This window comes from Pithys albifrons, chromosome 12 (genome assembly GCF_047495875.1).
Source record: "Pithys albifrons albifrons isolate INPA30051 chromosome 12, PitAlb_v1, whole genome shotgun sequence".
In the NCBI taxonomy this organism is placed as follows: Eukaryota; Metazoa; Chordata; class Aves; order Passeriformes; family Thamnophilidae; genus Pithys; species Pithys albifrons.
The window spans coordinates 8,163,186-8,189,950 of NC_092469.1; the positions used below are offsets into that span (position 1 = coordinate 8,163,186).

Consider the following 26,765-nt stretch of genomic DNA (forward strand, 5'->3'; position numbering starts at 1 on the left):
GGCAGGAGACGCTTTCCTGTGTCCCCACCAAAGGACTTAATGTATAAAGCTCCTGTCTCAACTCCACACACACTCATAGAATCAATCAGGCTGGAAAAGACCTCCAAGATCAAGTCCAGCCTTTGCCCAAGCCATGTCACCAGACCATGGCACTGAAGCCATGTCCAGTTCTTTCTTGAACATCTTTCTTTTTCTTTCTTTTTTTCTTTTCATTTGGATAAGAGTCCTGAACATGGACAATCTGTTCTCCAGTGCCTGGGTATGTGCTGGGATTTGCAAAGAGCCAGCATGAATAGGAGCACTGAGCTGAGTCCTGCCAGCACTGCCAGCCTGGCTGGGCTGTCCTGGCAATGCCTCCATCCCCTGAGGCCTGCTCAGGAGGGCATACAGGGGTCTGCAGAACATCCTGCCATCCACAGCACTCAATAAAGCCCAGGGGGTTATGGAGGGAGAGCAGGGGGTTGCTCTTAAATCAGAAGTTGGAATTACCCCAGTAGTTTTTGATAGGTAGCTCATCTCAGCTATCAGGAACACTGACTTCAGTGTGTGGGACACTGAGAAGGAAAGGTGTGGGTTTGAAAGCTTTGTATTTCTCTGGAATATAGGTAATGTAGGAAATTTGAGGACTGTAACTGTTGGATAGGTTGTTTAAGCTCTGTTAGTATGTGGAAACAAGCCAATGACCCTTTTTGTCATTCAAGACACAAGATCAGCCTGGGTAATTGTGGTGGGTGCACTCAAGGCTGGGGTAGGTGAGACACTGGTGGTGGTGGTGGTCACCATGTTAGAAGGCAGGTAGGGAAGTAACAGTGACATTTAGTCTACTTTTGTCCCTCTACCTTCTGTTTTTCTATGTATCTTTGGGAATTTTGTCTGTAGACTTAAGTTCTAAGCAAATGTTCCTAGAAAATGCTCAACTTTTAATAGTTGTCTTCAGTAGTTATACATTTACGTAGAAGTTGCTGTAGCTGAGTATCTGCACAGCATTGGAGATCCAGATGGAGGTCTGGTTTGTGTAGACAAGTTCTGTAGAAAAAAAATGTAAATAAAAATCTGTTCTCTGAGACTGTAGAGATAGCAACATTTTTTGTTTCAATTGAAACTCAACAAATTGTGGTTTTGCATAACAAAGGAAAAACACCATATTGCAGTAATTCATAGCAATATTAGAATTGTGAAACTAATTCTCATCCTGATTATGTTATGTTTTTTCTTTTTTTTAGGTTCAATTTATGAGCCACTTAAAAGTATTAACCTTCCCAAGCCAGAGGGGGAAAGTCTGTGGGATAAATTAAATCATTACTATAGAATTGGTAAGTTAATGGTAGTTCTACCATGAAAAATTTTCAGCCTAACTTGCTAAAATAGTTACAGTTGTGCTTATGAAAGTCATTAGCTTTGTCTTAAAATAGTATCAGCAGCCCTTAATATGGATTTTTATTTTCTGGGATCCAAAGGGATGCAATTCCTCACAAGATTCCTGTGATAAGGCAATGCATGTATTTGGATATTTCATACACTCTTGAAAAATCATGAGCAGCAAAGAGTGTTCAGAATTACAGCATTTGTCAAATGGCAAATAGATTCTGAGTTGCATGTGATGGTCTTGCATGGGGAGGGGCAAAGGTTATCTGCTGACAAGTTTTTGATGCTTGTCCTAGCCCAGATTTGAGTTAAAATTGGTATTTTCATGGTAAATATCAGCTCCATGTTATTCCTACTTAAACGTAGTTTCCTAAATTTCTGCTGGGAGTTTGAAAGGTGCCAAGACTGGAGGGCTGTGTTGACATTTCTTCCTGAAAATCAAAATGTTTGTTGGAAATCCAGTCCAGCTGGAAGACTGAATTCAGAATTTTTCTGGATAAAGAGGTAGCTTAGTATTGCAGCATCAACCAATACAGCTGAGGAAAAATTCAAGTGGAAAAGGTTTGACAGTGATCAGTGAGAAATTCTTTTTCGTTCTTAATGGTGCCATAATGTATTCTTGGGCTGAAATTTTATTTGTTAGCTCACTTACTTTAAGTCACCTTTAGTGTTTTGCTTTTCATTCTGAGGTTATTTTAAGCCAAAACCCTTAAAGAAGCAATGATTTGGTTTGATTGTTTGGGGGTTTAGGAGGTTTGTGTTGTAATGGAGTACAGAATAGTGAACAATATTGCTGTGATTCTAAACATGTGGGGTGAGACTCCCTTCGATGGGATTGCTGTGGGTTGTGCCCACTCTGTCCATGTCCTGGTTTTGTAGGGGCATTGCTTTTACCTTTCTTACACAGGACATGACTGTTCAATTTGCTTTTTTAGTGCTTGGCAGCAGCAAATCTGTGGTGGTGCTTTCTGTTTGTCTGTCAGGAGCTTATGCTGCTGCCACAGTAAAAATTCACTGTGGAATTTATACTTCATTTTAGAATAACCTGTGTTGACTTTTCAGGTAGTACTTTATCAAAGTTTTTGTTGCAAAGTATCAAGGCATTGGAGACTATAATACAAAAAGCCACAAAACCTTGTCATTTCATTTAGAATACTTAATTTCTAATACATACAAAAAGAGGCTTTTTTAAAATCAATGCTTGATAACCCCTTCTTTCCTTTTTCTAACAGATTATTGTTAGAAAGGTCATGTTTGAGGGCAGTAAGCCCAGTTTCAATCTTATAGCATGCTGGTTATTATATAACTTTAGGCAAACAATTCACAAAATGAAAAATAATTATTAAAGTACAAAAAGAATTAAAGTAGTATTTAGTATTTTTCTAACTCAGTTTTAGCAACCTGAAAATTTCTGTCTTGTTCTATTTTTATGTTAAGGTACTAAGTTAAATAATTGTAGTTGTCCTTTCTCCTTATTTACTTTGTCCTTTCTTTTATAAATATTGGTATAGTCATATGGCCTAAGTTAAAAAGGTAATTTTTATGAATGTAGTGTACTGGAGAGTTAAAGTAAATGATTGAGGAGGCAGTTGACATACTGTAGTCACTTTTTCTTCTGTTTTCATAAAGGGGAAATTACTGGGTTGTCTTGTAAAGGTTCTATACAAAGTGGGTTGTGCTGGAACAGAGGCATATAAATAGTTCTGAATACTGTTGGGGTTTTTTGTAAAACAGTCTAATTTGACTGAAAAAACAACATGGCAAATTTTTTGTGTGTGTTTCTCCTTACCTTTCTTGCTCTTGGTTTACGTTGTGATTACGTGTATGTGTGTGTGCTCTAACAGGTTGCCCACACCTTGATTTACTCCTGAAAGTCTATTTAGAAACAGAAAAAACCCAAGTGTTGTTACTACCCTGTTTATTTTTCCCTTTTTCAGTTAAATCCACGTTGCTGGTGCATCAGAGCCCAACCACAGGGCTGTTCCCCACCAAGACCTATGGGGATAACCAGAAGGCAAAGGTGCACGACAGCCTTTACTGTGCTGCCTGTGCCTGGGCACTGGCCCTTGCCTACAGGTGAGTCACCTCTGCACCCACAGCTCTGCCAGGTTATGCTCTTTGTGCTACCCAGTTCTCCAGGAAAGGTTTAAAAGATGAAGCTTTATCAAAAAAAGATTTGTAAACCCATAGGGGTGGTACACGTTTCCAAATCTCAGTAAAAATATCTATATAAGTACTAAATTAAAAATGTCACTCTACTTCTGGTAAGTAAATGTTTTCCTATAATGTAATTGGTACCAATATTTTTAACGCATGCATTAAACATAGTAAACATAGAGGTTTTGTGACAGATTGTACTCAGGGAATACTGCTGGTTTCAAATGTGGTAGGAGAGTTCAGAGCATTAGCAGGCTTGTTGCAGGGACTAACAATCTGTTTATTTGCAAGAGACATTGTTACATCAGTAAGGATTCTTTTTCTTTGTAAATTTTGAAATAGGAATGTTTGTTTAAGTTGCAAGACAAACTACAAACCTCCTCTTTTATTATTTTTATTACTAAAGAAGGATGAATAGTGCTATAAATAAGTTGATATGAGTGAGAGCACCACTATGCTACAGCATTAGTTAAATACTTAATATTCCAAAGCATTAACGTCTCCCTTTCTTCCCTGCTGCTGCACTTGCAATTTGTTTGGTGGGTTATCTGTGCTCCCTCCCAGGCGCATTGATGATGACAAGGGAAGGACTCATGAACTGGAGCATTCTGCCATCAAGTGCATGAGGGGCATTCTCTACTGCTACATGCGCCAGGCCGATAAGGTGAGGCGCTCAGGGCGGACACGGGAGCTCGCCTCGTTACAGGCACTAATTAATCTGTGAAAACTAACTTCTAAACATAGCCAGAATTCCCAAAGGAGTGCAGTGGGATGTGTGGCCCAGCTCAGAACAGCTGCTCTGCTGTTACCAGGTCACAACATCGTTTGAGGGTATAGAAGACACGAGTGTTTGGCAGAGTAAAGTGCAGGGTGTACTTGAAACTTCTTGGGGTTCATTTTGCAGTTAGTTATTCCATTTAAATATTACACCATTAGTAATTTTGTGAGTGGTTTTAGTCTTTTATTGATTAAATGGAAATATGTAGAACTTCTTTTAGTTAAGGCTGGAAACTTTACTGTTACTGCCTTTGCAGTTGTTCTCCTTATCTGGGTGATGGCTTTGATTATTTGCTGTGTTTCTTTAGCAGCCACTTTCTGTTATTTGACTTGTAGGTTGGGAAGGGCAACAGCCCCAAATGAGTAAGGAAACAGTAATTTACTTATGTTGTGACACAGTTGATTTATTCCACCCCCTAGTCCTCTTGTGAGTATACCCTGAATATTCTTGAATATTTAGGGCTTCTCCTTTTTAAAATTTAAATATGGTGGATTAATTTTGCATAGTGGTTAGCCATAATTCTAGAACTAGTTAAATATATATATATTTCATATGATTATTTGAAGTTCCATGTAACTGACTTTGAGCTGTATTATTAGAAATAATTTTCATGTAACCACATACTCTTCATCACAGCTGAGCACACAAACTGAAATGAAAAGTTCATAGGCATGTGATGCCAGTAACAATAATAATAAGCAAATCAGATGTATTGCTACTTGTATTTATGCTGACATATTTTTTTATTTTTTTTATAGTCTGTTTCTTTGTAGTCTCATATCTGTAAATAATCTTGACCTAAATTGATCTTGTTCATTTGAGCTGTTCTTTTTCTCTTAGTTCAGTTGTTGGTTTTGAGGCTGCTGAGTGCAGACAGGAGTAATGAGCATTAAATTAGCACAGGTGTCACACTGCTGACATCCTGCCTGTCAGGTTTTGCCTTGTTTACTGTAGATGTTTTTCTCTTCCCACAGTGTAGTAATAAACACTTTCTGGTACCTAACAGACATAAATCAAGCTGGACTTTGTTCTGACAGGCTGTGTATGTGCTGGCCTCAGGTAGAAGGAAGATGGTTTTTAATAATATGAATTATATATGCCCAAGAAATGACTTGAACAGATGCTGCTGCTTGTAACAAAAATTGCAGCTGTTGTATTTTGTTGCTAATGAACATGAGTTGTGACCTGATATGTATTTAATGTGTTCGTGGAGTAGATCTGGTAACTCCACAATGTAGTATTCACCTCCTTGTTCCTGAGGCACATGCTGTATGTTCTGTGTGATTTGTTGGTAGAGTATCCCATAAAGAGAACATCAGTGTTGGAAACGTGAAGTGTGGATCAGGTGCTGGCAATAATGGTTAGAAAATAAAAAAGTATGTTGGAGAGTGAAGCATGACTTTAAAAGTTATGGAAAAGGATCTTGGATTTTTACCTTCATTCTTTCTTTGTGAATTTGATCTCTGTTCTCTGCCCTGTTGGCAGCAGTCTGACATTCCAGAGTGTTTTCCCAAATGGGATAAGGTGGCAAACATTGTATTCCATGACTTAAAAGGAATCAAAACTACTTTAAAATGGGCATAGCACTTATTTTACTCCTTTGTTTTTAAACTCTTGTACTAGTAATTCATTTCATCTCCATTTGTAAGATTCTGTATCTTAAAGGCATATTCTGAGCTCCAGTGATAGTGTCTGTGAATAAAAGTTCATTTTAATTTGGGGCTTTATTCTTCCTATCCGTGATCTGCATTTTCTTTTTAAGCTATCAGCTTTGCCTTCTAGAATCTGTAAACACTTCATTGTACATTAATGTCACAAATGGTTCTCACCAGATCAAATCTTTTTTTCCCTGTACTCTTTTATCCTAGATATTTGTAGCTCTTGCAGCATTTCATTTGTTACACATAAACAGCAATTTATGTAGGTCTATAGCCCAGAAGGCTTAACAATTATTATTAATAACAACAGTGGGGGTTTTGTTTCAAAAGCTTTTGGCTTGTTAAATTGTATAACAATAATTACTTTATAAATCATGATTCATAAAAATTATTGAAACTACTGTTTCAATAATGAATGTTGGGGTCTTGCACTGCAGTAAGAGCTTTAAGCTGGGAATGTTGGGGATAGGGAGAGTGCTCAGGACTGAAGTGGGAAGTGGTGGCTGGAATGGGCAGACAAAGGGCCTGGGGCTGATTGAGCAGAAGGCACATGGCATTGAGTGGAGTTGTCCTGAGTGTACGTGTGGCAGTAAGGAGGTACCGGTGGGACAGCATTGTGGAGAAGAAAGTCTGGTACCCTTTCTGGGAAATCAGCAGTCTCTGGTGCCTCAGAAATGCCTGTGCACTAATGCAGGCAGGCTGGGAAGGAAAGGGGCAGCTAGGGGTGGGTGGATGGGTGGGTGGGTGGATGGATGGATGGGTGGATGGATGGATGGATGGATGGATGGATAGATGGATAGGTGGATGGAAACAGGCCAGGAAGGTGAGAGAGTAGCTGGAATTCCCGGTACTCTTCTAGGGAGAAGTGGTGAGCCAGCTCAGGGATGTGGATCAGGATTCCATGTGTCCACCTCAGATCTGTGGATTCGAGTGAGGTGTCCTACACTGACGTGATTTCTGCGAACATTTCAGCTCCAGCAGAGTGAGGTGGTGTCTGTCCAGAGGGTGGAAGCAACTGAGCATCTGTAGCTTTCTGTTACAGATCTCTCTTTCTACCAAACCCAAAGAGATCAGATAATAGGGTGAATAGTTGTGTTCTTTAGGTGTGTGTATGTTTGTAAGGATATAGGAAATAGATTCTGATAAATTTCAGGAGCTCTTGTTTTTAAGTTTTACGTAGTGGCAATAAGGAGAAATTTGTTAATAGCTGAGCTATGTAGTGAATTTGTGGTTGCCAATCCTACTGACATTATTGACTTTGATTTTGTTTTGCACTGCATTCACCTTTAGGTTCAAAAATTTAAGCAAGACCCCAAACCATCTGCATGTCTGCATTCTGTGTTCAGTGCCCAGACTGGAGATGAGGTCTTCACCCATGAGGAGTATGGGCACCTTCAGGTAACATGTGCATAGATATAGAAATCAAAGTTTGGCTGATTTTTAAGAATGTTACTGTTGTCTCCATTCTTCCATAATGCAGCTGTCTCAGTTTGGTTAGACTTGTGTTAAATGTGCTGTGTGTGGTAAAACTGAGGTTCCTTCTGATCTTTTTGTGAAAGACAGACTGTTTTCAAACAGAACTCAGTGGTTTGTTTTGGTCAGAAGGTACTGAAATAACTGTGGCATTGTAGAGGTAGATGGTTATTTGTTTACAAAGTTGCTTCTTTTTGAGAACAACAGATGGCTGTCAATAAATAATCCTGGGAAAAAACGTTGTAGTCAGTAAAGTGAAAGGTTTAGTGTAATCTTACAGTGAATGTTGATGTTCCCAGCTTAATTTTCTGTAGGTTTGAGCAATTTTCAGTCATAGTAAAGTTTGAATATACACTGACAACAGTTTTGTCTGGTTAGGAATTGTTGTTCACTGCTTTGTGTAGTGGTTCATACTCAGATTCATTGCTTAATTGAATGTTTTAGTCTTTCATTTTTCAAAGGTTTGATCTACTCCTCTCTTTTCCCCCTTCCCTTCTTCACTTTTGTACCCTTCTTTGCTTTGACCTTATTTTGCATTCCTTTAGTCTGCATCCTCTTTAGTTCAGAAATTGCTAGTGAAATTATTCAGAACTGACAGTATGTTGATGATTGTTTAATTTCATAGTGACAGTGTTCCTTGAATAGTTTGTACAGTAAATGTGTTGCATTTGGAAAATGTATGTTTTGAGGCAAATGCTTTATGCAGTTTTCCCAGGTTGGCATTTTGGACTTCTTTGTGAAGATCCCTGAAAATGCACATCTTTTATCTGCAGGAGGAGACAATTTTGGGAGCTGGGGAGCAGTACATGAGAGTTTAAAGTCTGAATGCACATTCCCTTCTGTCATCATCAGCACACCTCCAAAAATAGAGTTTTCAGCTCTGTGGAGACAACAGGGTACAGAGGAACTGAGGGGATTCAGCTGGGAAAAATAGCATGTCATGTAGCCCTTATTGCTGTACCCAATGCTTTTCAGTTTGTCTTAAGTAGAGACAAGGGTCTTGAAATCTTTTGGGATTTTTAGAATTTGAACCTAATTTTTCATCTGCTACATTTCAGATAAGAGTTCAGGTTTTCGTTCCAGAGGGTTTCTCTAAATTTCATATACTGAGATTGAGATTTTTTTACCTCATTGAAGCAAGTTTTTATGAGAAACTTACTTTCTCTACTGGAGTTATGCAAACTCTCGATTATCGTAGAATTCTGTGATAAAAAGTTTCTTTTGATTCATCAATGAATTGACTGACACATGATGCTCATCTGTACAGCTGCTGAAGGTAATTGCTGTTAACAATAAATGCTGTGTACAGCTGCAAAAGTCGTTTTTCACAAATCTGATCCTATTTAAATGTTGTAATTCTGCTCCTGTCAGCTGATAACACCAGAATTCCCACTAGGGATGAAGTGATTTGCTTTCTGGGTGTGCTGTGTACTATTCAATATAAAACACTTGCCTTTTTGGTAAAATCTACTTGCTTGTAAATTGTTACATATGTAAACATGAAACAGCTTGTGACTCCAATGGTTGCCTATGGGCAGAGCAGTGTGCCTAAGGGAAAGCATTTTGATAGCAGAGTTTGAAATAATTTCAGAAATGATGCTGCATCCGAAGTTTTAGAGGACAGTGCTTGGTTGTGGCACATTTTCCATTGATTGTTTCCATCTCATTAGGTGTAGGATGGTGCTTTTGAAGAAGCAAAATTGTGTTATAGTGGGACCATCTTAGTTAGTGAATAATACCACATTTAGATTGTTTATCTGACTCCAATAAACATAAAGTTAATTATAATTTCCTTTCTGTGTTTAATTTCTTCAGATCAGTGCTGTGTCATTATTTCTCCTCTATTTGGTTGAGATGATCTCTTCGGGGCTGCAGATTATCTACAACACAGATGAGGTACAGATCCATTTCCAGCCTTAAAACATGTGCTTTGAGTTGGTTTTTTTATTTAATTACCAACTGTAAAATAATGGTCCTGAAAATACACTGCAGGTATTCTGTGCTTTTAGTGGAAGTTGGAAAAGATAAATGGAATGAATGGATAGTGAAATAAAGTAATAGCTGAAAAATATGCAAACAGTAAATGCAATAAGACACTGGAAACTATTTCTGCTATTTTTGAAAGGTACAGGGTCAAGAATCAAAAGGTCTGTTAGGATGGTTGACTCCTCCCTGTGTTGTTCTCAATTTTCACATTATTTCAAACTGTCAGTCAGTGCATCTTGTCCAGTGGAATTTCAATATACTAAATAATGGGATTAATTTTCTGGAAAGCTGAAGGACTTCCTTCAAATACATATGAATCTATGAGTGTTAAGAATTTTTGCTGTTTCCACAGTTGAAATAAACCCTCCAATTTTCTGTCATAGTGAGAGACATTTGTTAACTCTTCTGTAAATAAGATAATAATAGCCACGGTCGCTGTGACTTGAGGGCAGGTCATGAGAGGACAACCTGCTCTCCTGCTCTGAAATGAGGTTATGTTTTCATACAGGATGGAAAGCACAGATGTATATATTTTTTAATATCTTTTTTCTTCCAATTTTCTTAATCTGGATTTGTTTAAATTTACTCTGTTCTATTTAATAGTTGCTGCTGTATTGCCTTAAAAAGCTTAAATGCACTTACAGTCCTACCATTTAAGTAAAAGGGACAATTTTCCAGTTAACAGTGTATTTGCATTATATTTCTACAACATGCATCTTCATTAATTTTTTTATATAATGAGAGAACTGAATGTTGCAACATGTCTCCTTTCTTGCTTAGTTAGATCATATGGTAAGTCTATATTATTTTGTCTGAATTGCCTTTATGTCTGTGAGGAGGCAAATGTATATAATTAAGTATTTACTTAGCTTGATATATAATTTATATTATCCTCCAGATGTTTGCATTTAATTACAGATTCTGCAGGAAAAGTGCATGTGTGTACTCTCCAGTCAGTGGATGTTCTCACTTCCTTGGCAGGATGTGGTTTCCCTTGCAACTGTACCCTATAAATCTCTGCACTGGGGGGATTTTTACAAGATTATTTTGCCACAGACCCATATGTTCTGTTATTCTCTGTGTAGCTTCAACAATTGCCTTTATTCCCAGCTCTTACAATGCCACATAAGGATGATATTTCCAGGCTTTCCTGTGTGTCTGGAGAATGTGGTGTTGTGCATGTGGCAATCAGCTCCCCAGACATCAGGTTGGGTGTTTCTCCTCATGCTGTCATTGCAGGGTGGGTTTGGGCTCTTCCCTCGCGTGCAGAGCCAGTGCTTGCCCAGTGCAAGGGGCTGGCAGATGGCTGATACTTGGCAGGCTGTCTGGAGAAAGGTGTTTGTGCACGGAACTCTTGGCTTTGGAGGCACTCACTGCCTGCTTGGTGTCAGGCATGGCAGCTGTCACTGAGCTGCCTCCAGTTCTGGCTGTTGGCACTTAAAAATTAATTTAATTGCATCTTTGCATCCATAACAAAGATAACAGTGGATGGTTGTGGCAATGAAGGAAGGCAGTACCCACACGAGGGACAGTTACAGGAGCATTTGCAGTTGTTCATGCTGTGTGTGAGTTCTTTGTTACACCTTGGTCTCCACATGCTTGGCATCTGGATAAGCAAGCTTAACACAATCCATAATTTCAGTAAGTGCGACAGCATTGACTTGGTTTTCATTTACATGCCTGTGATCTGATTTGTTTTCTGAAGGTTTTGTTTGCAATAAACTTTCTGCTGTGTTTTTTTCTGTAAATCTGCTGTTTGGAAACCCTTAGGTAGTCCTATAAACATCTGTAATTGACCATTTTTTTGGTGTGTTCCAAACATCACCACTGGTGGAAAGTAATCAGTAAGGTTATATATTTCTGTATGGTGCCCTTTGCTTCTTCATTCAGCTGATACATCTCAATTTCAGTTTTATTGATAGAGAGAGGAGAATCACAGAATCATAGAATGGATTGGGTTGGAAAAGACCTCCGAGATCATCAAGTCCAACCCTTGGTTCAACTCCAGTCCCTTTACCAGATCATGGCACTCAGTGCCACGGCCAAGCTCAGTTGAAAAACCTCCAGGGATGGTGAAACCACCCCCTCTCTGGGCAGCCCATTTCAATGCCTGATTACTCTCCCTGGAAAGAATTTTTTTCTGCTCTCCAACTTCAATTTCCCCTGGCAGAGCTTGAGCCTGTGCCCCCTTGTCCTATTGCTGAGTGCCTGGGAGAAGAGACCAACCCCCACCTGGCCAGAACTTCCCTTCAGGCAGAGAAGCCACACTCTTAGTCACTGGCTATTTTGGCTTCACTCAGAGAAATTTTATTTTAATACGCCCAAATGCTGAATTACAGAGAAGAATATACTGGGCATATCTAAAGAGTGGGACAGTGTTTTCTTGAAAGTTGGAACTATGAAAAGATTTAGTGCACAGGTAATTAGTGTGCCAGTGCATCCCATAGTGAAATTTTAGCAGAGATATCATATACAGAGAGACAAGTGTGTCCAGAATTACAGTATTGCTAGTAGGCTGGTATTAGCATAAAGAGTATATCTGAGTTTAGTAAGTTTTTAAGATTTAAAGAAACATGGAGAGAAAAAAGACCAAACAGAGGTATACATGTAAATTAAAATGAGCTCAAATACCTTTCATTGAAAGATTTGGGGTTTTTCATAGCTCATAAAAAGTAAACCTCCCTTGACCATAGTGAAGTGGATCCTTCTCTGTAGTTCCCCAGTACAGTTGTGTATTTAGCCATTGCAATATTCCCTTTATCAAAGAGTCCTATAGAATAATTGGGGTGGATGAACCAGGATAAATCTTGTGTTTGTGGTTAAATTTTCTCTGAGCTCTAATCTGTGAACTCTTTGGACTGAACTGTAAAACTTATGATCAATTTAATTTTTCCACAGTCGAGTAACTCCAAATGTCTTTTTCAGTAGTGTAAATGAGAATAATTATCTGCTTAAATAAGTCCCCAGCTATAGTTGAATACACCTTAAATACCTTAAAATACCCTTCAATACCTTAGTATTCAGCTGAAACATGTTGATCCAAGGAGATTCTAATTATAATAAATTGGTTTAGAGTTTTATTCGTGTTTATAAAGGAATGTCTTTGAATCTACATAAGGGTGTATTATCTGGAGATAGTTTAATAACACTTTGGCATATCAATTCTCTTAAAATTAATTAAGGAACAGCACCAAGATTTCTGTGTCCTAATCTTGCAGGTTATAATTTCTTTTGGTTTCTGATGTTTTTAGGATAAATCTTTTTTGAAAGATCACCTTTTTGTAGCTCTTCAAATACGTGTCTTGAATATGAAATAATTTTTATCCCTGGCTTTGGAGGAACTTTTGCATAAATTCACATTGTCACCTTAATGTTTTGTGATGAAGAACTGGTCTTAAGGAGAGTACCTGAACGTGGGAACATCATTCTCTGGATTTGGACAGAAAACGACGGAATTCTGGTGGCTGAGGAATAACAGCCTTGTCTCTTGGAGAAAATGAGTGGAAAAACTACACTTTCATTTTTCTTCAGTAACTTTTCTTTTTTTCCTGCAGGTGTCCTTTATCCAGAATCTTGTGTTTTGTGTGGAGAGGGCCTATCGTGTCCCAGATTTTGGAGTCTGGGAGAGAGGCAGTAAATACAACAATGGCAGCCCAGAGCTGCACTCCAGGTGGGTGAGCACAGGCGGCTCTTCCAGGCAAAGCAAGGAAATAAATCCAAAGGATTCATGGAGTGAGTTAAAATACCAGTGCATTAAAATACTGTTTGAACAAAGTTAAGGTTCTCTAAAGACTGAGAGATGTATTTTGGGAAAATGTGAAGATAATTTCATCATCATATGCATGCTGAACTAACCACATGGATGCTTAGCTGTTTGAATATTCAAATTCCAGTAATTACGTGCAGCTGCATGCCTGTCATTCTGAAAATTGTGCTCAGAACAGCTCAGACCCTTTAGGCACATCCCATAAATGGGATTCTTAAGAATGTTTAGGAATATCCTGTTTTGAAAAGGTGTTGAACCATGAGTTTAGACTTTCTCTTCCCCACCATGGTGGGAAGGAGATGCTGGGCACTGGAGAACAGTGTGGTGCTGAGCTCTCTTCAAGTTCTTCAGATGCCACAAGCAACTGGACCTTCAGATCCCTGTTCCAGGGGACAGCTGGCAATGTTCCTAACATTTTAATGTTACAGTGGCCCTGGGCACTTGAGTGCAATTGCTTATGTGCTGTCTGTCTTGAGGGATCAAATCTGTAATCTGACAATTTCATTTTCCTAATGTTACTGTTGTTGTCTTCACTTTTTGACTGCTGAGGTTTTATTAAACATGAAAATGGCTATAGCTTGGATATCTCAGGATTTTTAAAATATCATTGATCATCCTAATTATCAAGGGCTGGCAAAGAATACACGTGTTTCTTCCAGTCTTTGATATTGCCAGATGAATCTGTGTTCTCATTTGAGAATGAAATTTTTTTTCTTAATTCCCATACAGGCATGTATATTTTAACCCATAGCTATACTCACATGTCATTACAACAAAACCCTTAATTTAGTGGGGATTTTTCAGGGCTTTTATAGGACCTGTGTACCAATATGTGAACTGAAAAAATAAAAATTCTTTTTATATGAGCTGCTTTTTTTATTTGCTGGATTTTTCTCCTCCTGTGTCTGTAAAATTGTCAAACCCCAGACTAAATGAGCATTCATGTAAAGAATTATACACTTCCTTCCATGTCTCACCTTGTACAAATGTGCAAAAAGAACACAAACACCTGTGTCTTCTGTTATTTGCAGCATTCTGGTTATTCAGCATGTGAATTTCCTCCAGGGAAAACTGAACATCTTTCAAACAGATGGAAATGGGCTTGTTGCTTTGTCTTAATCCAGGCTGACATTTATAGGTTGGTTTTCCTAAGGTGAAGTTCTGTGGGATGCACTGAGCCAATCTACCAGATCATTGGACTAGCACAAAAAAAAGCACAGAGCTTGGTCCTAATTTAAGAAGTAGACTTTGGTCATCAGAAACAAGTATTGCCCCTATTTATCTTCCTTTTCGTGCATGGTGATACTCTGCCTTGCTCTTGAAAGCTGGTAGACAATTTCCTTTGTTCTCATAAATCAGAAGAAATAGATGAGGAGCATTCATCAAAAGATGTATTTAGATATAACTGAGGAAAGCTCTGGCTGTGCCAAAATAGTCCAGATACTTTGTTATGCTCCTCTTGTAGTGTATCTACCATAGAGAGCTCTAAAAACATTTTTTTTCAATCAATGAAGCAATTAAATTAGAACCATCAGGTCTACTCACAAATGGTGTATGTGTGTCTTGAGTAATTATGGACCTCAAAGGAGTGTCTTCATTTCAGTGTTCAGTATGGTGTCCTGACCCTCAAAACCTACACTGTCAATACACATACAGTGCATGTTTGCTTTCAGAAGGAGAATTAATTCTTGTCTTTCATTGAAAGAGACCTTCTTTTCAAAGAAGATGTTATGTAATAGAAAGTCTGTGAGCAGTAGCTGCAAATTATGGACTGTCTTAAAAGATGCAGATATTTTAAACCTTCACAGTCATGGTATTCCATTTTGGTACAGCTGAAAACACTTGTAATAAATGATAAATTGCAGAACACTCTTGGAGCAGGTCTTTGCTGATGGATGCAAACAGGCAGCTTTTACTGGTTCAAAGGCAGGATGTGTAAGAGCTTTTGTTGCAGTGTGAGCCCCCTCTGGTACAGATGAACTCCTGAAACATTCATTTGTCCTGGAAGCATTGCTGAAGTTGTTCTGCACAATGTCTGTGGCATCCCCCATGTGCACTGTGAGCCCAGTGACATTGCCACAGTGCAGCATCCTCATGTTCTGGACCTGGGATGCAGGGCCTGGATCCTGCTCTTCCCTGCAGTCACTGTTACCCTGCTGGAGTGCTGCTCTGCCCTGCTCCATTTGCATTTATGCAGTTACAGAATTGTTGGTGTAACATCCTCTTGGTGTTTGATGTTCCAGTCCAGAGGCACAGCACTTGGATGGAGGCAAGAAGCTGACTGGGAGGAGGATTAGGGGTGTGTATGCTTTAAGGTGTATTTTGATGAGCAGTTACTAGGAATATCTGAATTTTAGTGTTGGCCCTCAGGTACTTTACTGAGAGGGTAACAGTTAAAAGTTGTTGGGAATTGTGAATGATTTTTAAGTGCATTTACTGAATCATTTTAGCAAGCTGTAAGTACAGTTTCTCTAGGTTAGTCTTGCCTTTCCCTGCCCTAAATGTGGCGCAAGGTCAAATGTATTAGTATTTTAAGTCTGTTCTTCATAATCCTTGACACATGGCAATAAGTGGCAGCTGCAGTGAGGTCGATTGCACCTGATGAGGTTCAGAGTAGACATAAGGAAACCTTTTGTTTGAAGCACAGTGAAGTGCCAGAACAGGATGCTCAAAAGACATTACAGAATCTCCATTGCTGGAGGTTTTTGAGACTTTTCTACATGAGGATGTGATTTACTTGAACAGGTCTTGGTCATCATACCTGGCTTCAAGTGAGGTTTCATGTGGAGCTGAAGGGGTTCCATATGTCCCTGCCACCTAATGACTTCATGGTCCTGTGAAATTTTCACAGGAATATTTCTAGAGGGCTTGGTTTAGGTTCTGTTCAGAGGCCATCTCCAAGTAAGCTCCTTTTTCTGTGGGCATAGAGTCCTGCACATTACTGCAGGATATTTATGGTGGGCTGCTGAGTGGAAGAAGGAGCATATTTATTAAAATATATTTTGCCATTAATCCGTATTGTTAAAGGTCTATTTCTTCTGTTACTAAATGGTGGAGTATGAAGAATGTATTTTCTCAAAGACATGAGCATAATGTTTATTATAAATCCTCTTTTGTAACTTGCCCAACAGGAAGGCATTAATCAGTAGGAATGAAATGAGTGTCTGAAGTGTGATCATTAACATGAAGTGTGCTGTGTTGTTTGATTGTTCACTCTTTTGAAGACATACTTGATGGAAGGCTCTTCTCAGATTTTTTTTCTTTTAAAGTAACTTCCTCCTGTCATTTACCCAAGAAACTTCTGATAATCTGAGTAATCTAAGTAGTAACATTTATTACTTCTCTGCCTTTTGTCAGTAACTTTTTTCTTGCTCTGAAAGTTTATAACTGTTGGTATTAGAACTGTTACTTGAAAGGGAAAAGAAGAATGAGATTCTGACATGTGATACAGGCTCCAGTGTGCAGGATTCCTCTGATTTTCTGTATATGAAGTTTGATAATAAGACTTAATTCCTCTGGAAAGCTGTTCTGAGTCATCAGGCCAATTTGTTTGACTAATTACGAGGCGATAGTTAGAATAGAGCAATTTTTAGAACCATTACATTTTTGTTTAGGTATTTGAAACAAAGCCAGAGAAATAATTATATTCCCAGTCCTTCTGAGTTCAGTTTATTTCTTCATAATGTTGTCCAGAGCTGAAGCCTCCCATGGGCAGCAGGAGCTGAGGTTTCTCTGGGTCTGGTGGCAGCTGCTAAGGGCAGGACACAGTCGGGCTGCTCAGCTCTCTCTCGTGGGACCAGTCAGGATCCCATCAGGGCTATTTCTGGCAGTGTCTCAGAAAGGGAGATGCAGGTTTATAAATGATCGTGTGAAATCAGCACCCAAAGTATTTCTAATATTAAAACCAACAAGGGTAAGGCAGTACTTAAAAAGCGAATTCTGTAACTGCATTGAATTTTTTTTCATTATTTTCAGTGTTTTCTGTGTAGTCATAATTAGATCCTGTATTTAACAGATGGATTAGTTAGTAAACATTTGAAATTTCATATTTTACATTAATAAGACAAATAATTTTACTTACAGTAAGGTAAAGTTTGCTTTGATCCCAAAATGCTCTGTGGAGTGTGGAAGAATAAAGATTAAAGCACAGTCCCTGTTTGCAGTTTCTGACAATTTGATTGCTCTAAGTTTTTTGTGGAGTGGATGAACAAGTTGTTTGTCAGTACTGTCAAAACTCCTCTTACAAAGGAGTTGGGAATTGCTAGTGATTATATTCTGAATATTTTTTATAACTTAGTGTTATAAACTGTGCAATGGGACAGACATGGGTTGTCAGTGAAGTAAAATCCCTGTTGTAGTTGATGTAGAACTGAAGCAGGGACAGCTCCAGGCACATTGGTCAGAGGAAATGCAGTTAAGGGGAGGCAAAGGTGTGATTTAATATTTTAGTTTCATGAGTGATGTAGGGAGAATTACACTATGCTTTCTTTTACTGCATGCTTTGTCCCTGTTTTACCAGATTGCCTTAGAGAATGTGAAAGCTGTTTGTTTAATTAGTTGAACCTCTGCAGCATTTCTAGTCCCTGTACTTGTGTGTCACCACCAAGCTAGAAGTGCAAAGGTCCTCCCCTCCCTGGAAAGTTTGTGTTCAGTAGAGCTGTCAGAAATCTGGGAGTGTTATATACTATATTTTAAACTCTAGTACTGTTGGGAACTGGCTCACTTAATATTTTCCTTTCTGATGCCCCATGTTCTTAATGTCTGGAATTCTGGAATCAGTGTGCAAAAAATGTAGCATTTTATGTTATGTTAATGCTTCATGTCCTTCCTGCAGTTGAATGGACATAAATGGAGTTGTTCTATCTGTAATTATGTATTCTTGAAAACCGAGAAAAAGAGAGTAATTTTTCCTCACTATTTTTTTTGTTTAAATTCTCTACACTTTCTTAAGGAAAAGGCTTCATTAAGATGTATATTTGTATAATTTACAGAATTGGTAATAAATTATTTTAATATATACTTTGTTTTTTAAATTATATGATCTAGTGATTTTAGTGCATAATGTGTTTAAATATGAACTTGCTAACTTGAAAACTTGTTGATAGTATTTCTGGGTCTTGTTTTGTTTATGATGGGTATCAGTCATGGAGTAAGTGAAATAAAAGATGTATCACTATATGGTTGACATCAGAAACCCCTTCTGTTCTGAATCCAGATTGATAAGTTCTTTTATTATATTGAAAGGTAGAAATCAGTCTTTTAAAATTTAATGCTTGAAAGCTGGGTTGAAAAATTGTGCTGAAGTAAATCCTCTGTCAATACACCACCAGCAAGACCTTGAAATGCATAATACCAGATGTCTGGTTGCAAGGTGAGAGCAGAAATGCTTTTTCCAGATGGTCTCTGACATTTGAAGACAAACAAAAATGCTGAATAGTGTTTAAGACAGGGAGAAAAAACAACTCACCACCAAAACAACCCCAAATTTGCTGCATCATCATTTTATTAACATAAAGGTTAAGCACAAATTTCAACTCAAGAAAAGCTCATAGTTCTGTAAGCTGTCAAATGTGATAAATTTTAGCCTGGGCTTGAAGTATGATACCTTTGGGTTTTTGTTGTTTTGTTTTCTCCTCAGCTCCGTGGGACTGGCAAAAGCAGCTTTGGAAGCAATTAATGGTTTCAATCTCTTTGGAAATCAGGTAATAAAAGTGTTTGTTTTCTCCCCCTTTTTTTAGCAGCAATGATTTACACAGTGGATTGGGCACTTTGTTAGATTCCAGCCTCAAAACGTTGGTTTGCAAACTCACTGCTCCTGTTTCATCTACACAATTTGTCTGCCCTTAGTATCAAGAATTACTTTTTCATTTCCTTAAAATAAGATTCTAAACTGGTTGCAGCTTAGTCTGAAACAGAACTTTGTTGCTGAAGTGGTTTTTTTTCTGTCAGGACTGACTGGATCTGTTGATGATAAAAGAGTGTAGCTCTACCTACAGGCATTACCTTTTGTCTGCTTCCGTCATGTTGCTTTGATCAAGACTTTAAACAAGCTACTTTTACATGGTCCCACTGTTTTACTGGGTTTTCATTTCAATATGTTGCACAGTTGTAAAATCTTTTCCCATCCTTTGCATGGTTTGGATGAATTAGAACAAGCCTTTTCTGAGATTTTTATATCTGACTTGTATTCCCTTTCTATGGGCATCTCTTTGGTGTTATACCTACAGTAGTCTGGAGCTAAAATAAAAGAATGCTCTTCCACAATGATGGTTTAGAAAATGTACAAATGGAAGATAAAAGCTGATGTCAAGTGTTAAGAACTAAGAGCTAGTAGGGATCTTCAGTAATGATCACACATTATACATGCATTGTCAGTATTTCAGAAATAGCACTTACCTGTAATCTTTACCTTCCCAAGAGTTTCAAGCACCAGTAAACGGGGCTGCTGGGTTTTTTCCAAATTGTTTTTTACTAAATTCTGAAGCAGATGAATAAATTGCTGAAGCAAAACTAGTTTAAATGCTTTGAGAATTTATTTCTGAGATATTTAGTTGGCATAAACAGGAACCATTTTGCCCTTCAGTGTGTGGCAGTTTGCCTTTGTGCTTAACTCCAGCTGTGTTCCAGTAGCTTTGAGAAATCCTGTTGAGCCCCTCCAGAGAGCCTTGTCTGCACCTGCAGCTGCCCAGCACAGCCTGCAGAAGTCATTGGTGGCAGATCACTCGTGACAAGATAAAATTGTTTAAAGGCTGACCTAGTCAAGTGTGATCAGCTGTTTGTTTATGAGACACATATTCCATACTAAAAACCATTTGTAAGGTGTCCTTAGTCCAGAACTTTATAGTCTTTAGAGAAGTGAAAAATTGTTCATTTGCAACACGATGCTTGTAGGTTTAGCCTGGTTTAATCCCCAAAGAACACTTTGCTGTAGCACAGATTCTGAAACTGCACATGCACAGGTGTAGGCAGGGTGGGCTCAAAGTTTGGAGATGAATTTGGAGATTTGAGAAGAATCAGAATCTGGATTAAGAAGAAAGTAAACTACCAAATCATCAAAGCAAATGTGGTTAATTGTGTACATTCTTATCTCAGCACTATTCATATATACACCTTGCTAGAATGGTTAAGAAAACAGAGGATTGCCCATGGGGACAGTGAAAAAATATTTTGTCTAGTTTAGTAAAACAAAAGCTGAGAATCTGTATGATAACTGTGTATAATTACAGTGCAGCTAAAGACTAAGGAAGAGAAAACCCTCTGAAAAGGCATCTCAGGGGTAGCACTGATACCCAAAGAAGGGTGCCCAACTATCTATGGAGAAACTTCGTTGGAAATGGAAGTGTTTCCTAATTAAAAAGAGTGTATTCTGGAGGAGTCTCCCTAGGCGAGCAGTGTACCAAAGAAACTGGCTGCTTTTTAGGAGAAATTTGGTGGATTTATGTAAACTTGTGATGTGGTGTTTGTGAGCATAATGGAATGAGTTTGCAGGGAATGTGTGTTCCAGTGGGGAGATACTGAGATTCATTATCAGTTGCAATGTATGTGAAGAAACCTCTTCATTAACAAACTGCACTGAGTTTGCAAGAAGTTGCCTATTGATAATAATTCTAAATGTTCTTGATTTTGTAAACAGTATCTCAGATATGGGAATTTTTCTGAGTGTTTCGGGTAGTATCAAAAAGATGACAGACAGAGTGTAAAATGAGAGAATGTTATTAGGAAATAGATTTGGAAAGGTGTAGATGCTGATAACACAGACCTTACAATGGCTGAAAAGCAGAACACTTTCATTGGCTCTGGAAGCCCTTTCCAAAGCAGAACCTCTGCTGAGCATCTAGATAGTCTGTTCCAACTGACTTAAAATGAAATATTCACCATCACTATTTGGAGCATTTCCTGCACTCACAGGGATGGACAACTGCTCTTTTTGTTTATCCTTAAATGCAGTTATTTTTCAAGAATTAATGGAAGGGTTAATAGCTTGAATGACTCATATAATTAATAATCAGTGTTAGATTCTAATTTTGGTTATACTTAAATGTGTATAAAAATCCAAATTATTCTCAACTCAATGCTGTTCTATTTTCTGATTAAAATTACCAGCTCCCAGACTATAACCAAATAACCTAAATAAAAGACAGACAATTAGTTTCAGCAGGATACGCTAAACTTCTTCCCTTAAAAATGTAATGTTGTGTTTACAGGGCTGCTCTTGGTCGGTTATATTTGTGGATTTTGATGCCCATAATCGTAACAGACAGACTCTGTGTTCATTGCTGCCCCGAGAGTCAAGGTCTCATGTAAGTAATTAAATATAATTCACCTCGGCAGACTGTGGAGAAAATAAATGGATGTGAATTCTTAGTTGCATGATGGCCCTTTTGTTCTGCTTGATAAAGATGGGAAATTGCTGGGAAGATGTGACTTTTCTTCTTGCTAAGTGTCAAAGTCATGTAGTTGTTTTTCTGAAGTGGAATCACAGTGGTGTTCTTTGTTTTGTAAATACTTAAGTTGCAATGGGAGCACCTTGGTGGCTTTCTGAACAATTTTGACATAAAATGGGAAATAAGTGGAGTTTGCAGTCTTGGTGATTGTTTTTCTTTTGGCCTGGTTTCCATTGTGTGCTCTGTGCCTGGGCTTTTGAAACACTTTGTTTTAGATTTAATTCTTTCTTTTGTCTAGAGAAAAGCCTTAAAGGTTGGCTTATCAGAAATTGCTGAATATGGACAATTTCTTGTTGTTATAAGCTACCGTGACAAATTTATTTCCTCAGTGAATAAATCCAAGCAACATAAGTATAGATTAGTTAAAAAAGGATCTATTTCAGTACTGCCATCAAAGGTAAATTTGGGTTTTGTAAATCAGTAGTTTGAAATGAGTGTTAATAGAGTTCTGCTTTTTGGGTTGTTCTGGGATATAACAGCATTTTTGTTCATGAAACAGACTATTACTCTTCAGCATTAATAGTTTACTTATTGTGCATAAGAGTTATAGCAGAGTTGTAATGCTGGATAATTAAAATAAAAGGCACTGTCAGCTATTTTTTTATAGTCAAATTGCCTATTATCACTCTTACTGTTTGTTATTTGCTGGAGAACTTGAAATATTCCAGCAGAAGCTGGTTTCATAACTTACTTATTCCATAGGAGGAATCTTTGTGTCCTTTTCTTCCTTTTACAGGTTCATGTCAGTCATACTGGCAAAACCATGTTATGTTAAACAGCTGAATATCTTGAATATTTCAGCGGGAAAGAATAGTCTTTTGTGTTTCTGTAAGCTTACCTGTAGTGGTGATGCATTGGGTAGTAATTTTTCCTGTCTTTTTAATTCATAATAGATGCACATGATTCTTGAGAAGGTTGCTCATAACTTTTCCTGGAATTATTCCCTCATCTTCATAATTGTAAATAAGATAGGCTTGTTTGTTGCAGCACCTGAAGACTGTTGATGAAAAAGCTGTTCAGAAATTATAATTTAATCATAAATACTTAGCACTGCACCTTTATAAAATATTAGTGATTCTTTTTGAGTATATGTAGCCAATGCTTCTGTTTCCTCCAGGATTAACCTGGAGGATATATTAAAAAAACAACAGAAAACTAAGTTTATAATGTTTTCACTTGCGCCTGCACATCATCAGTGGTAAAACAGGTCAGATTCTGAGTCAAATAAGTTCTTTTTTAAATCCTATATCTGGGTTTTTGGCTTTTACTTTGCCCTTGCGCCTCTTTAGAAGTCTTATTTTGCACCCCATTTTCCTATATTAGTACTATGATTTTGATAAGATAATGTTCCAAATGTGCCTTTCACTTAGTAAGTTAAACAATCTTTGTTTGCACATCAGATAACTAATATAATTCAATTTGTGATGGCCTGTTTCTCCCTCTCCTCCTGCAGAATACTGATGCAGCCCTTTTGCCCTGTCTGAGCTACCCTGCCTTTGCCCTGGATGATGAGGTTCTGTTCGGGCAGACCCTGGATAAGATCCTTCGGAAGCTGAAGGGCAGGTATGGGTTCAAGCGGTTCCTGCGGGACGGGTACCGGACGGCGCTGGAGGACCGGACCCGGCGCCACTACAGACCCGCCGAGATCAAGGTGAGGGCCCCCAGTCACTGGGGACAGAAAGGGGCTCCATCTACGGCCCTATGGACAGAGATTGGCTTTCTGAAGTGGTTGTATGGCCAGACTTGGCAAACGAAGCTTTAGGCAGGGCTCTCCCCACATGGGCGTGCCCTTCCAGCCTGCACAGTGGATTTCTTAGGTGAGGCACAGCGTGCACAGAACTGGCCCCACTGTTTAAGTCCCAAGGTCCATCTGCCACAGCCACTGTGGCAGATGACTTGGGCAGTGACAGTGAAGTCCTCGGGACTGTCACAGCCCCCGGTACTGACCAGGCTGACCCTGCTGAGCATCCGAGATCTGATGGGATGGGATGGCAGGGAGGCTTTAACTGCCAGGGGACTGTCCCCAGTGAGACTGGAACTCAGGTCCTTGGGATTCAGAGTCCAGAGTGCTCTCCATTCACCATGGAACTAACCCTGAAGTGTTTAGGCAATACTTAAACCCCCAAACCAAACCAAACCAAACAAACCAAAGAAAATCCTCCCCAAACCCCAAAGGAAAACAAAGCAAATGCAGACACACCTCCAGTACCTGTAATGTGAACTGCACTCTGATTCCTAATTGCTTCAAGTCAAGGAGATGCATTTTGTCATTTGCATGTGCAGTTTTTAGGGATTGCTAAGTCAGCAAGTGAGTCATTGGTTTGTTTTGTAATGAATGTGCTTTCATTTACATGTAGGGTACAGTTGATTTCACATAACAAATAAGGAAATTATTTATCATTTCATTTAATTTCACAGCTGACTACAGTCTGAGTGTATAGAAAACAGTTCTGCTTTTGATCACAATATTTATCAGTAAAGGTTATCTAAATGAAAATTTATTTCTTTTTTTTCCCCCATAATTTCTCTGTGAAAAATAAAACGTAGATTATTTTAAATATTCTGCTTGAGAATGAGCCACAGCAGATGTGAAGGCACAGTTAAAGTGCCCATAGGATTAAGAAGTGTAGATCTGTATGAAAAACTGACTTACTAAAATGTTTTTGCATTTATGTTTGTCTTTTGCTTGGAAATTATTCAACAGAATTATTCAGATATATTTCCTTCAATGAAAGTGACGAAATATCTGAATTTTTCTTCTTTTCAGCTTTTTGATGGCATTGAGTGTGAATTCCCTCTGTTTTTTATTTTCATGATAATCGATGGTAAGTATAGCTTTACCTTCCTGCTCTTCAAAGGCATTGGAGAGATGAGCTTTTAGAGGAAAGACACCAAATTTTCCTGTCCTGCCAAAATAACCCATAATACAGTGACAGTAAATATCTCATTGAGAGTTCTGCCTCCCAGATTAAAAATCCCCAAGCACCCCAATCCTCTTAATTTGAGCATTTTTAATGTGACCTGTTTTTAGAATGGAACTTGCTAAGGGTGTTTTCAAAGCTTCAGTCTGTGACTTTGCCCTGTGTTGGCTTTTAAGCCTAAAAAATTTCCAGAGTATCTCACAAGTTCATAGAGGCACATGAGGGAAAAGGAGGTGGGGGAGAACAAACTGACACACTGAATGTTACAGCAGCTCTGCCCAAGTTGAATGTTCTGTGGTAATTGGAACAGAATTTGGAAGGGAAGAAAGCAAACCAGAAAAGGCCTAGTTTCCTCCTGGCCATGATTTTTCACATAGTCTGATTGAATAAAAAACCAAACAAAAAATCACAACAGGAGCAAAACCACCACTGCCTAGAGCTTGTCTTGAGCGTGGGAGACACACCAGAGAAGCTCAGGGGGTGATTTCAGGATGGAAGCTAAAACTTCCATAGAACAGAAGTCTGAATAAGAAAATGAGTAGGGTTACACTTGTCAAAAAGATTTTTAAATGGATTAAGATCTGGCCATCTTTTTTTTCTTTTCCCTTTTATTTTTCCTCTTTAGTATGTTGAATAGTTTTCAGATAAGGACAGTGAGGAGCACAAATCTGCTCTCTGCCTCGACTCCTCTGTGGCCACCCACAGATGAAAATGCTGCATTTGAAGATATAATACAGTTTCACAATTGAGATTTCTAAAGGAGTGCTTGGCGTTTTCAAAGAGTGAGGCCCAAAACTGAGGAGAAAGGCACTGACATTAAATGCTGCCCACTTGCAGTTTTAGGAGGAACAAAACATAGTGGTCCTTAACTGAAGTGAGCAGAAAAGTTTCAAAAGCATTTTACTCTTCTTGTATGCAAAAAAGAGTAAAAATTACTTTACACATGCTCTCTTGTCCATTTTTCCTGGATGACACCTTTAGCAAATAGACCAGTTCTGTTAGTAGATTTTGTAGAAATATGTCTATATCCAGAGGTTTCCTTAATGCCATTAGGGAAGTCATTTCCAGTGAGCTGGGCTGGTTGTCCCGTGCTGCCCCTGCAAGTTCACAGCTTCACTGTTCCATGAACTCAACTCTGATTGCAGTTCAGGGCACTAACAGAGCAGCTGATTCATGACCTCTGGGGGATTCAGCTGTAGCAGGAAGTGAGGATCTACAGTTTAGTCTTTTGCTTTTGTGTAGGCACTAAATAGTTTGAAAAAATATTTAGATTTGAAAAATAAGTGTGGAATTTTTTTTTCCTTTATGAACATTAAGCCTATGGAAAAATTTTTTTTCCATTAAATTAGTTATTGTTTGGTTATTTTTAGGTGTTTTTAGAGGAAATCCTGCACAAGTCAAGGAATATCAGGATCTTCTGGACCCTTTGCTTCAACATACATCGGAAGGTATTGTCTGGAAATCATCCTTCTGAAGCACTTGCAGCTTTTTATTGATCTGAAATAATTAAAATGCTGACTTCCCTGTTAATGTATATTGTGGTCTGAGCAAAGGAGAAGTAATAATATCAATATCTTTCCCTATGGCATAATACTGATACTAAAATAATCTCTTTTATTTGGATACATTGCATCATAAAGTGTGATGACAAAAGGAACATTGTCTGGAAAAATGCTGCTGATAACTGATACAGGATTTATGCTGTTCCCCTCACTCCTCCCCTTCTTTGCCTGTGCTTCATTGTTTACAATTTACCTTGTTCACTTTGGCTTCCCAGGCAAACATGAACTGCCAACAGTCAGATTGGGTCAATATTCCACCTGGATACAGTTGAGAATGGCCCTCATCTTTCATTGTCACTTAATTTCACAAGATTTAAAAAATAATTTGGTCTATGCATATGAAATTATTTGTAGCTTAGAGCAGGGAAAGTGGCAGTGTAATCATTTTTGTATAAATGTTCTCTTACCTAAATTGCGCACTCCAGAATTTTTGTGGCACTCCAGACATGGCTGTTGGTGGCCTACAGGCAGATCCATGCAGAATTCAGTTAAAAAAAAAAAAGACCACAAGTTTGAGTGGGAGGAAAAGAAATGGCCCAAGAACAGAACAAGCTTCAATATACTGACAATTCAATTTTATAATTCAGTGTTTCAGTCAGCTGTTCTTACATCTGTGGGACAGTTACAGGTAGATGCAGAATATTTTAGTCTGACT

At 38.4% G+C, this 26,765-nt stretch overlaps 1 protein-coding gene across 4 annotated transcripts in view; it reads left to right on the top strand.

The window, feature by feature from the left end:
• Positions 1 to 26,765, top strand: part of PHKB (phosphorylase kinase regulatory subunit beta) — a 72,465-nt gene that overhangs the window by 6,944 nt on the left and 38,756 nt on the right. For all 4 annotated transcript variants that reach the window (XM_071567663.1, XM_071567662.1, XM_071567665.1 and 1 more), the window contains 11 exons: positions 1,224 to 1,313; positions 3,303 to 3,441; positions 4,087 to 4,186; positions 7,249 to 7,356; positions 9,247 to 9,327; positions 12,972 to 13,087; positions 18,822 to 18,885; positions 21,388 to 21,483; positions 23,081 to 23,278; positions 24,395 to 24,452; positions 25,919 to 25,996. In XM_071567663.1, the coding sequence (XP_071423764.1) occupies positions 1,224 to 1,313; positions 3,303 to 3,441; positions 4,087 to 4,186; positions 7,249 to 7,356; positions 9,247 to 9,327; positions 12,972 to 13,087; positions 18,822 to 18,885; positions 21,388 to 21,483; positions 23,081 to 23,278; positions 24,395 to 24,452; positions 25,919 to 25,996 (1,128 nt within the window). The remainder of the gene's footprint in view (positions 1 to 1,223; positions 1,314 to 3,302; positions 3,442 to 4,086; positions 4,187 to 7,248; positions 7,357 to 9,246; positions 9,328 to 12,971; positions 13,088 to 18,821; positions 18,886 to 21,387; positions 21,484 to 23,080; positions 23,279 to 24,394; positions 24,453 to 25,918; positions 25,997 to 26,765) is intronic.